Raw genomic sequence first — 13,170 nt, forward strand, 5'->3', positions numbered from 1 at the left:
TCTACATCTCATCCCAGGGGCAATTTTCAAGGGTACAAATGCAAACAGGATGAATCCCTTCTCAAAGAACAGTCTTAGGTTAAATATTACATAAATTGAGAATATGAGTTTTTAAAAGCTTCTAAATAAGCAGAAAACAAAGCATGCTTAACAAGTCAAAACAAAGCCTTCTAGTACTACTTGATATAAAGTTTTCTATTTGTGCAAATAAAATGATGGGGGCCAGTAGCAACAGACCAGTACTACCTCTGAATAGATAGCAGTTACTGCAGAAGGATTTTACACTTACGAATCACACAATATCTGGCTCTTAAGGGTCAGATTTTTAGAAGCACCCTCCTTTTTAAAAAACAAGTCCTATGACTGACTAAAAAGCAATGAACACACACATAAATGATCTTAGTTCTTTATGAAAATATGAAGATACATCTGCCCCAGAATCATGCATGAACTTTTAAACAACTGTCTCATGAGAGCTAATTAATTCTTCCTATATATCAGTTAAATATAAATGGCTGTTCTTATTTAACATACTGTTAATCTACATGACTGTCAGAGCCCTAACATTTGACCAAAGTGATGGGAAGGAGGTATTTCTTTCACAGGTGGGTTGAGTTACTATTTAAATAACTGACTTTAATGGTGCAAAAATCTCAACACAGTGAAATGTACATCTCCCAGCAGCATTTTCTAAAACCAACCAAAAATATGATACTGTATCTAATTAAGGCTCTCCTAATTTGAGTGCCTCCTACTTGAGTACCAAGTTAAAGAGAAATACAAAATATAAATAGTTAGTGCTTTTTCTAGAGGATTACCAACATGAAATGTATATGAAACATTCAGTGGTGGGAAATTTAGTACATACTCCCCAGAAAGCATCTCAATGTGGGAGCTAATAGAATGTGTCTTACCAGGACACTTTTTAAGGAAAAGTAAGTAAGCAAATAAAACAAGGAAAAGTTAAAAAGAAAAAGCTACTCAATATCTGCATGCTGAAATATTCAAATACCCTTTACCTACAGTACAACTAAAGACATACTCAATAAACAGTACCACTGAAACTGCATTTTCTGTTTCTAGAAACAAAACCATGGAAATCAGCATCAGCAAGGACACCTTCTTTCTGGTGCTCAGAGGTCCATTCACCTACCTGATTAGCCTCAAAGTCTGAAAGGCTGATTATTAATAATGAAACTGTTCAGAGAACCTGAGTTACATTAAATCCCTGATGACACATAAGGACTCTAGAGGCAGGCGCAGTAATGAATCCCATTTCTGGGATTCTGGGATGGGGAAACTGAGGCTCAGGGAGATTAAGTAAATTACTCCACTGTCCCATAGCTGGTGAATGTCAGAGTCAGGATTCAAATGCAGGTGGTTAAATCAAGACAAGAGTCTGTACTCTAAACCACTATGCAATGCTTAGCTGAGGTTTAAGGCATATAATCTCCTACCAATCTGTATTTCTGGATGGTTTCTAGGAAAGTGGTCAGCCCACAGCCATGTGTACCAGGAAGTCATAAACTCAAAGGCTATGGAGCCAGCAGGTAATACAAATGAATGAATTGAGTCGGGCGTAAAAAGCATGACGGTAAATGGCGACCCACTCCATACTGAAGAGATGACAGAGAGTGACGGGGATTGTGACAACCTAGAGCACGATGCTGCCAATGAAAGGATGGCCACTTCTTCATGCCTACTGATTGCTACCTTAGGGAGAGCTGGGCAAAGTGCTGCCAGAGTTTCTGGTTTTTCAAAAGGGTGGGGGATGGGAGGGAAATTTTTGCAAGAAATCTCTCCAGGTTTATGTATTTGCTGACCCCCACCCCTCAAAAAAAAACATAAAACCAAATGAATCTGTTGGCAGTATGTCATCCACCTGTTGGTGACTTCTTTTATGTCACTAGAGAAAGACACAGCCATCATCTTAGAATGAAAGGCCTAGCTTCTCAACCTCCAAGGACTTTCCTGGCCCTTCTCAGTGTTATAACAGCCCTTGACTCACTCAGCAAGTAATGAACAAAATGCCTGTCACACATCACAGCCCATCTGGTCAGAGAAACAGATGTTACACTCTCCTGAAACAAAGGCAAAAAAGTTTGATGTATATCCAGAGTGATGCTCTCTACTTAGTAATATTTTGTTTTAAGCCAGGGACTGAGAAAATAAGGCATAATAATCCAAGCTGGCTTCTAGAATACTGTCCCTTTCTATGGCAAATATACAAGGGGAGCTAGGGGGTGAATAAAAACGTAAGAGTTACTGATTCATGGTTTACAAGGAAGTTTTCATGTTCACTCTGGACAAAGCATGGACTTGTGGTCAAGATTTCCTTCCTGGATTGCTGTCTTTCCCCTTCATTAATGAACCGTTGGTCCAAACCCAAGAGAATGGGGTTGCCCTTCTGGCCACTTCAGAAGCCTTAAAGGGGATGAACTTAATTTATTTTTTGAAAAAAGGAAAACAGCACAAAATCTGAGAGACCTGGTGGGCAAAATGGAGCAAGAAATTCTGGCCTTTTCACAAACATCTCCACCTACTCCTCTTTCCCCATTTCTGAAAACTCCTTGCAGATAAGAAAGGCTTAACAGCAAAACCCCATGGTGGAAAGTTTCTTGCTTTTTATACCACTTAATTTTTATAATAATTTTTCCTTCCTGCTATGATGTATTCAGCAAAGCCATAATGAAAAACTAAAAACACAATGTAGTTATTCATGTGAAACACTTACAGGTGCACAGAGCAACACTAGTTAATGTCAAACATTTCTGGTAACTAACTGCTTCTCAGCCTTTTGGCTAAGACCAAGTGTAGTATCTGTTGTTACATGCTTAATATCTGATTCCTCCTCTATCCGAGGACAATATGTTAAGTGGATTTTGGAAGCAGGGAGCTAGAACAGGAGCTTGCTTCATCCACTCCACACATCGACCTGGTACTGCAGTACCTCCAGGAATGATGCACCTCCTTAAGAAAAAATTTTTTTCAGTTGGTAATTTAAAACTGATTAATACCACTATGCAACTGAGAGAGTGAAAATGTCTGTTTCCTGTCAATTTTTCAACTGAAACGAGAAGCCATCTTCAAATAAAAACATTACCACGTGATAATAAAGTGGAAACCAAGTCAACCAACCAAAACGTAGCCTAACTAGTTCATCTACTGTATGGATCTGACTGACACCCTACAGTGTCTTTGGTTTTCAAATAATTATTCATTGTTTAAAATGGCCTGGGAGGAGTGTCCCACACAGCTTTCTCAAAGTCTGTATCCAAAAATCCCATAAAAAAGGTAAATTTGCTGAAAGACCATGCTATGTGGTATTAGGAAGAAAGAGATAATTCAAGCGCTCAGAAATTCAAGTGTTGGAAGGAAAGAAGAAACTGTATTTACTATGAAGCATCTATTTTGCTTTAAACAGTCTTAACATGAAATATTTACCTTAAATATATTAGGATTCTTCTTTCTCTAACAATTCAATTAAAAAAAATAATATTACTCCATCATTCCAATCCCTTTCATCTGAAATATCTTCATTTTCAGATGGTATTTCAGAGGTCCTTAAGAATCCTTTTCTAATTGAGATATTTTAAAAATTTTGTAATCTAAACTAAATTTTCAACTATCTTAAATAATACCTGATGAAACATCATACAAAATAGCAACAGTGGCCGTTTTAAACAGGTACAAAGAGAGAAAGCCATAAAACACAAACTACAAAGAACCTTAATAAAACCTAAGTGCACAACTTAACAACTCCTGCTCCTCACGGAGCGCCACTCAGCGTCTTGGTGAGAGACGATCAAGGTGAAGGAACCAAACACTCACCTGTCTTTGTAGTTTATCACAGTATCGATGATAGCGTTCATCTGCTTTGTCAGTTTGGGGGGATTTGGTGACAGTTTCTCGGCGGGAGGGCGGCCTCTTCTCTTCTTAGCTTTTTCCACATCTTCTTTTGCAGGATCTTTGTCCACATTTCTTCGTCTTTTTCGCTTCTTGAGCCGCACTTCCTCTTCCATTTCCTCCAAATTGCCGTCTTCAATGGCCTGTTCATTGGAAACAAAGGAGAAAAATTCAAGACAAGAAAATAACCAAGACAAAAAAAGTATGTGTATATTTATATATATAGCTCCAACAATTAGAATAAAATGAAAGAAATTAACCAAAAAAAAGTAAAAGTTAACAGTAATCAGTGGAGGAAGCAGAAAAAAGGAATGCCACCATATTGGATAAATGCATCTTTAACTCAAGTCTGTTTCATGAGCAAAACACACTGAAGGCCCAAAACACTCACAGTAAAGAAGAATATGACAAATATTAAAAGATCTATAAATTCAAGTGTTTGATGATAACTGAATCCAGATGAAATTTTAGCTCAGTTTAAGAACAAGACCCTAATTTTCTCATTACTGTAAGGGAAGGAAAAGGTAAACAAAACGAGGGGTGGGTTATGAAAAAAAAATCTCTAAGAATACATCCACACGATCATATAAGCTTTGACCTTTTCTTCAGGTTTTGCATCAATTTATTCATGATTAACAATATAAATCAAAATTCCATCTAGATTTTTGTTCTAACGTGGCAATTAGTAAACAAGGAAACGGGAAAGTACAAAGCCACATTCCTTGGTAAACGCACTTAAATCATTCGATAAAGAACACACACACTCACAAACAATAAACACTTTTTTCCAATTACCTGCAAACGCTTGCTTTAAACCAGAGCCAGCAGCACTAATGCAGAGAGATAATAAAATAGCTATAAAAACAACCAGGTATAAAAGAAACCTGTTCATAAAGGGCTAAAAGATCCATGTGACAGACCCAGAAGTTTAAACTTTCTTTTTTTCCTGGTAAATCTCAAAACTCAAAAGAAGAAAAATAAAGGGGAAAAATACTGCAAAGAAAGAAAAAAAAAGAACATAAAATTTGAACATAGAAAAGAAATTTTCTAAAAAAAAGATCTTTAAATTACATTTTGAGATTGCTCTCTCACACAAAATAACTAATGTTGTTATTTGTTCCTCCTGCCTCTCAATATTGCCTCCAGTATGCAAATGATAATCAATCCTTTCTCGTAGCTGAAAGAGCTCTAATCATAAGGCAATTACCTTCATTTCTCCACAGCACCAAACATGGCTAATATTTATGATCATGTGAGTATAACAATCAATATAAAGAGTGATTACAGCTCAGACATAATTTCTTTCACTTATGTACAACGCTTCCTGAAAAAGAAAGGTTTTGTGAAGAAAACCTGGTGCAGAACACAAAACAACCTGGCATGTTAAAAATGCCAGTGGGATTTAAAAAAAAAATGTTTTCTATGCATCCTCCAATGTGCAAATCCATAGAAGCAACATGCACACAGACAGATTCCTAAGGGACAGTCTGAGCCTAGGCCTTAATAATCAAAAGACAATTTCCATCACGATCCTACAGTGTTCAGATAACCACTATGAAGGAGGCGAGATCTGATGAGTTATGAGGAAAAAGGAAAAGGAAAAAAAAAAAAGCTTCACATTATTGCATTAATATTCATTTGCCTAAAAGCAGGACACCCACTATACAGCTAAACACACTGCAGCTAAGCGAAGATTAAGAGAAGGAAATTGTCCCGCATATCTTGGAGGCTGAACATGCTAATAATAAATACAGCATGCAAGGCTGTCAACAGTTAATGGTATTGCTCTCCTCAAGCACCCAGTTGCACACAGAAATACGGAGAACACCGGCTTTTGATGTGTTACACACCTACACATGCCTGGTATGTAGTTCTACTGAATCTTCAAGACGGCAACGAAAAAGGATATTTACCTTACCACTATCAGCAGGCCGGCTATCGGAAATCACAGTTAGTGGGGATAAAATTAACAAGCCAGCAAAGCAGCGAGCTGCTAGTCTCTTCATCAGCTGATCAGGAAAAAAAAGAGAGCTGGGGAAAGGCTATGTTTTCATATACAAGTAATTTTATTTTACTGAAAATTTAATACTGAAAGGATTGTGGATACTCAAATCTGCTGTTTCATTCTACCTACTACAAGGCCCGAAGGCTTCCTCCTTCAGCCTGTTTTAATATTGACAACTACTTATCATATTTTTTTCCCCTTATTATTCCAGGCAGCAGAATTAGAGATTTTAGCTCAGGTGGTTTCTGATTCTTGCTCGCATTTTAACAATTAAGCCAGTGAGAAAACAAATTAATATTCAAATTTATTTTAAAAAATTAAAACAAGGTATGCTTTTTTGGTATTTTATACCTTATTTTTTAAAAAATAGCAGCATGGTTTGGAGCAGTCTAAATGATTTTTGAAATAGAAGACAATTTTTAAAAAAAATTAAATGCATGTAAATAAAAGCAATGTACATGTTCTAAGATTCAAATATTTTAACATAATATGTTATTCTGCTCTTTAAGGAAAATTCAGAACAACTGTAACACTTCACTTTCAGTTTCATGCTGTAAAATTTTTCATTGTTTTTCTTCTCACTGAGATAAATGAAGTTGGGGGGAGTTGTAAAAAGGATATTTCTACTCTCACCCACCTTAATTTTGAAAAGAGGGAAAAAGCATAAGCTTGTGATATTTGGACTTTTAAATCTCTAAATCTGTGAGTAGCTAAGAAGCGAAAACAAATTAAATTGCAAACAGAACAACTGAAACAATTTTTATTACAATTGCTAATACGTGCAGATTCTTATTAAATTTAGGTTTTGGAATTACAAGGAAACACACAAAGTACTGACCATTATTCCCCTCAAACTAAGGTTTTATGCAGGAATGCAGAGAGCTACAAAACATCTTCCCTCCTCCCCAAAGACCCCAAACACATCCATATGCAGTGCTTTATGTTCTGTGATTTCTAAGGGTCTTTTTCTAATGGAAATCAATTCACTCAACACTTCCCAATGATTTTCGCACATAAAGAGTAGAGTAAGATTACTCCTGCATGTAAGTAAAATTATTCATGGAGATTTTAAACTGTTCTTTTATTTTAAAAAATTATTTATTAAACTGGCTCAACTGACTCAAACTCAGCGCTGGGGGTTGGGGGGGCACACACAAAAAAAAAAACCCCAAAACTTGCTACACAATGCTAAAGTACTACCCCCAGAAAGAATTCCCTTCCAAACCTTTTACCAGCACAATAATGAAATAAATCACAGAAGCAAACCCCCAGTTTCCGACTGGTGACGTGTTGCGCAAGAGTGCGAGCCCTAATTCAACATACAGACGGCTCCCATGCTGAACTGCCTCTAGATTTAATGAAGTGAATAGGAAGGAAGTCGGGGAAAAAAGTGTACAAATAAGAAATTAACACTTTCCTTCCCTACCGAAACGGTGAAACACAACTACAGCGAAGTTTAGTGAGGCACCTCTTTTCTTAAAGGCACACTGCACCCGTTTGGCTCCGGATGTCACGAAAAAAAAACCCATACGGTGGTAAAAATCCCCAGTCAAGTTAAAACAGTTAAGCGTATTTCAGCCTGCGTTTTTCCTGAATGAAGCTGGGAATTACTCCTTCCTCCACTGGATGGCAACCTTTTTTTTTTTTTTTTTTTTTTTTTTTTTTGGCCCTCTTTCTCTCTTTTCTTTCTTTCAATTTTGCTTAAAAGAAAATGTTTTTCATGACTCAGGGGGTGCAAGAACGAGATGCAAACTAGCTCCCTCTTCAATTAGTTCTTATGAAAGCAGCGTGCACGTTCTGACAGCAAAATGCAGGAGACAGTCATGCAGGATTAGCTGTTCTAGAGGAAACACTTTGCAGCTAGCAAAGCACATGGCAGACCCGGGAAGCGGCCACACGTGGGTCCAGTCGTGGCCCTCTCATCCTGACACACACCAACCACATCTTTACTGCGTGACGGAAGGTCCAGAAAGTCAGCCTCAGGCGCCTTCTTCTCAACCCGGTGGTGTAAAGAATTGCTGTTATGCGTGGTTCACAATATCACAGAGCAGAGGGGATCCATGATTATGAATAGGTAAACAGGGACACGCAAACAAAAAGCCCCACGCCAACTCCTGCGCATTGTTTCCACCTCCGCCTCTCCAAGTCCACCAAGCCATGTGGCACAGTCCTTACAGTGGAACAAACCATCTTAACACTGAAAGGAGCAATTCTAAAGATACCCAGACAAGGCATGGAAATTTCTTCCATGTGAAACGGGAAAGTCAGTACTCAAACACTAACTCTGCTATTTCAGTATCATATTTCTGTCCACTGACACTTTCTCTTTCTCCCTCTGGGGATCCTCCTCCCTTAGGAACTCTCGTTGGATTCCAGAAGAGGACCCTGGGATGCTGCTGGGCATGGGGGTGGGGTTATAGAGCCCAGGGCTAAGCATTAAAGAATGCAGGTTAAGACCACCACATTATACTGGTGCTTTCTGGGGACAGCTCACACATCACCAAACTTGATTCCAAAATTCAGACAGGCTAAACCTCCCTCGTGCCCTGCTGAGATCCTGGAAGCCAATAATACAGTAATGATCCCCCAAACAAGAAAAGCAATGGCAACAAAATAGTGGAATTTTACATTTACATTTTCATATATGAGAGATTTTCTTAAAATATAAATATTAAACAACAACAAAGTTGAACATAGAGCTCGTCCTCAAAGATGCTACATTATTTTAATCGGTTTAATGCATACTGTAGCACTTTTGGATGCAGAATTTCAGACTCAGGGCTTTGGACAGTAAGTTTTTGATTATTACTGTCTCCAAAAGCAACCTGTTAGAAAAACTGACATAAAATCAAATTCCCTAAAGTGAAATAATCTAGACGCAAAAAAGCAAATACTGTATGATTTCAGAGATGAGAAAAGAGAACAGTGGTTACCAGGGGCTGAGGGAAGACGGCTGGGGAGTTAGTGCTTAATGAGGTCAGAATTTCAGTTTGAGATAACGGAAAAGTTCTGAAGATGGGATGTTGGTGATGGTTGCACAACAATGTAAATGTACTTAATGTTACTGAAATGTACACTTGACATGGCTACAGTGGGCCAGGTACGGTGGCTCATGCCTGTAATCCCAGCACTTTGGGAGGCCAAGGCAGGTCAATCACCTGAGGTAGGGAGTTTGAGACCAGCCTAACCAACATGGAGAAGCCCCATCTCTACTAAAAATACAAAATTAGCCGGGCATGGTGGCGCATGCCCTGTAATCCCACCTACTCAGGAGGCTGAGGCAGGAGAATTGCTTGAACCCCGGGAGGCTGAGGTTGCAATTAGCCAAGATTGTGCCATTGCACTCCAGCCTGGGTAACAAGAGCAAAACTCTGCCCCCCCCAAAAAAAAAAAAGTCTAAAATGGTAAATTTTATGGTATTTTCCCATAAGAAAAAAAAGTCCCTGAAAAGAAACCAAATTATCTAAATTAAGGAACAACTTAACCCCAATTAAACCCCAACAACTGCAGGTTCATACATGTTCTTACCACCTCGACACACAGCACATAATATTAGCGAAATCTTGCTAGCTTTCCTTCAGAATTCAACCCTTTTAACATTTCAACAGATAACACGTTCAGTCTTGCCCTGGCCAATGGCTAGAACTTTTCGAAAATCCCCATTTATTCTTTCAAAGGTTATTAAGGGAATATCCATGATGTAAGAAAATAACTGTGTATAGGACATAACTATTCACAAACCTTATACTTTTGTTAACAAATGCTTCCCATATTCAAGAGATGAGTTGGTCTGAAGGGTAAGGACTTTTTTGGATATAGTTTTTTTCCTCCGACTGTGGTTCAATAAACTGATGACATTAACTCAACAGACTCCGTTTCGTATTTCATTCGTCGGGCAACTGGGATGCCAACTGCACTCCCAGTTCTCCCTGAGTTGGGACTGAAATGTACAAAGCTGACCATAAAGGGGAAGAAAATTGAGCCTCAGCTTAACTGAATTTCTGGTACAGTGGGTTTTCCAGTTTACTGATCAATAACTTCAGATCACTTTTGGAAAAAAAAAAAAAAAAAGGTTTTCTCTTTCCCCATATGCCATAAGCACACGGAGGTGGGTGACGAAGGGAAAAGGGGAGCTACGGCTTACACATCTGAGACAAGGTCAATTAATACACTATTTTCGTTAAAAGCAATTTGGTTGGAAAAAGGAAAATGCCCCGGCGCAGTGGCTCACGCCTGTAATCCCAGCACTTTGGGAGTCCAAGGTGGGTGGATCACAAGGTCAGGAGTTCGAGACCAGCCTGGCCAATATGGTGAAACACCATCTCTACTAAAAATACAAACATTAGCCAGGTGTGGTGGCACGTGCCTGTAGTCCCAGCTACTCGGGAGGCTGAGGCAGGAGAATCGCTTGAACCCGGGAGGCGGAGGCTGCAGTGAGCCGAGATTGCCCCACTGTACTCCAGCCTGGGCAACAGAGCAAGACTCAGTCTCAAAAAAATAAAAAGAAAAATGAGTTTAAAAATTATTTTAGCCATAAGTTCAACTAAGAACCCATGTGACTGATACCTTTTAAGCAGTATTAAACACAATATACTCTATTTGGAGAATGACTTTTAGATGTAGTAGAGGTTGGCCCACAAAACATCTGGCCCTGAAGACCCTACCAAATTATAAATGTGAAGTATTTACACCTTTGTTCTTACAAGTTAGGCACATGCTATGCTCAGCTCCCTGGGGTAGAATCAAAAAACCTGAGAGATTTTGAGACCCTGCAAGAGACTTAGAGAAACAATGGAGAACTGCAAGAAATACAGTTCTGCTTTCCTATTCCGAGATCATCAATCAAGTTACTATCTACTCTGAACACAGTCAGGAACTCCATCCGCTTGTCTGTTGAGCAGGGCTCCTCAGAAGGGCCTGGGCCACTTCTGTACTTCGAGGTTCTCAGTATATTAAAAATGAAATGCCCAAAGAGGGTAACAAACTAATATAGTTTTAATGTTCACAAAGAATAACTTAATGCTTTTAAGACAGATAAAATACAACTATTAAGAGCATAACCTTATTTGGAGATAGTGTCAAATGGCAACTTGGAGGCACGTTCATGAATGTGTGAGGCCTGAGCAAAATAAATGGTTCTTTCCTGGGCTTCCCTGGGATAGGCCGTCCATGAGGAACTGAGCCACAACCCAGGGTTCCACGCTACTGCAACAAGTCAGACTTTCAGAAGGTCATTACACCCATCGTGGTTAAGAACATCAAATTAATAAGATACTGATGAGAATAAGGTAGTTGTTCTGCTTGAGTCCAATGCAAAGAATGTCCATTAATAGCCCAACAATGAGAGAGGAAAACACGTAAATAAAGCAACAGAAGAAATCAAAAGCATAGTAGTTTGAGGCTGTCTAATATAGAAAAAAATAGCCTCAACTTTTAATAAATGTTCAGATACACAGCATCATTAATACTTCTACTACTACTGATGCAGCTACTACTACTACCACCATTGTCCCTGCCAGCAGCAGCAGCAAAATTGGCTAACACATGTTTGCTGTGTTGACAGCCACTCAGTGCTTTGGGTACATTTAGTCATTTAAACCTCACAATAACCCTAAAAAGGCAGCCACTCTTACTCTCTGCATTTTGCAGATGAGGAAACTGAGGCACAGAGAGATATAGCATCTTGTTCCAGATCATATAATAGTAAGAAGATGACTCAGTATTTGAACTCAAAGTCTGGCTGCATAAACCACACCCTTAACTACCAGATTATTCTACGTTATAGCAGAAAACAATAACTTATTATTAATGATGACTGCACCATCAGGAAAAGGCTAAGTTATACTTGCCAGGCTTAGGTGAATAATTCAAGTAAAAACATAACATGATACATCTTAGGAAGACTTTCAACAAATATCACACACAGATAAACACACTTCCAGCAAAGATCTCTCTCTCTCACACACACACACACACAGCTTTGCATAGACGTGTAGAACCATAAAAGTAACCATGCAAGTTCAAAGTGCACAGTCATTTTAATAGTCAATGGGATTATTGTTCCACAACTTTAAAAAATTTATGTGTAAACATTAAAAACTCATACATGTAGAGGGGAAGGAAAAAACTAGTAAAATAAGCATTTGCTTAGTACACTAATTTAAAATATTAGAAACATTGAGCATTAAAATGTTTCATTTCTCTATTTAAAAAACTCTATCCAGAGTATTTTGCTTTGCTTTGCTTTGTTCGAGACAGGGCCTCATTCTGTTGCCCAGGCCGGAGTGCAGTGGTGTAATCAATCACAGCTCACTACAGCCTCAACCTTGTGGGCTCAAGCAATCCTCCCACCTCACCCTCCTGAGAGCTGGGACTACAGGCGCACACCACCATGCCTGGCTATTTTCTTTTTTGTAGAGACAGGGTCAGGCTATGTTGCTTACACTTGTCTTGAACTTCTGGGCGCAAGTGATCTTCCTGCTTTGGCCTCCCAAAGTGTTGGGATTACAGGAGCAAGCGATCCCATCTGGCCTATCGAGGGCATTTTGAACAGTGCTTGTTTTCTCCTTGTCAAACAACTTACGATATAGAATACACGTCTTTTCTATGCCTTGGAAAACTGCCATACTCCTAAATTTGGGTTGGCTTCCAACGTTTTATCCTTTGCCATTTCCATGTCGTGAATTAGCTGAGTTCCTTTACTGTGACTTTGTTTTTTTGTTTGTTTGTTTGTTTTTGCCATTATCACTTCCTCTGGGTCATCTTCATCGTTTTCTTGATAGCCACATCCCTCATTTATGTGGGTAAGTTCACCTTCACCATGTTCCCTAGCTGAATATCTAGAATCTCTCCTGTATGGCCACTTTGTGATCCTACATCTTTCTTCACATAAATTATTTTTATTTTTTATAAATTCTTTTATTTTTATTTTTTGAGACAGTCTTGCTCACTCTGTTGCCCAGGCTGGAGTGCAGTGGCGTGATCTTGGCTCACTGAAACCTCCGCCTCCCAGGTTCAAGTGATTCTCCTGCCTCAGACTCTCAAGCAGCTGGGACTACAGGTGTGCACCACCACGCCTGGCTAATTTTTATATTTTTAGTAGAGATGGGGTTTTGCCATGTTGGCCAGGCTGGTCTTGAACTTCTGACCTCAGGTGATCCGCCCACCTCAGCCTCCCAAAGTGCTGGGATTACAGGTGTGAGCCAATGCACCCGACCTTATTTTTTAAATTTTTGAGATGGAGTCTCGCTCTGTTGCCC

General features: G+C 39.0%; 1 protein-coding gene and 1 non-coding gene across 15 annotated transcripts in view; one reads left to right on the forward strand and one right to left on the reverse strand.

The window, feature by feature from the left end:
• Positions 1–13,170, reverse strand: part of SMARCA2 (SWI/SNF related, matrix associated, actin dependent regulator of chromatin, subfamily a, member 2) — a 179,626-nt gene that overhangs the window by 27,857 nt on the left and 138,599 nt on the right. For 9 of the 14 annotated variants that reach the window (XM_063594038.1, XM_057298775.2, XM_063594037.1 and 6 more), the window contains exon 28: positions 3,832–4,049. In XM_063594038.1, the coding sequence (XP_063450108.1) occupies positions 3,832–4,049 (218 nt within the window). Of the gene's footprint in view, positions 1–3,831; positions 4,050–5,819; positions 5,916–7,136; positions 7,807–7,846; positions 8,222–13,170 lie in introns of those variants that run through there. The other 5 variants (XM_063594039.1, XM_057298776.2, XM_055092203.2 and 2 more) reach the window with 5 other exon arrangements.
• Positions 2,782–2,972, forward strand: LOC112440930 (U2 spliceosomal RNA). Its single transcript, XR_003028915.1, has one exon. It is a non-coding gene; the product is annotated as a U2 spliceosomal RNA (small nuclear RNA).

This window comes from Pan paniscus, chromosome 11, assembly GCF_029289425.2.
Source record: "Pan paniscus chromosome 11, NHGRI_mPanPan1-v2.0_pri, whole genome shotgun sequence".
Lineage (NCBI taxonomy): Eukaryota > Metazoa > Chordata > Mammalia > Primates > Hominidae > Pan > Pan paniscus.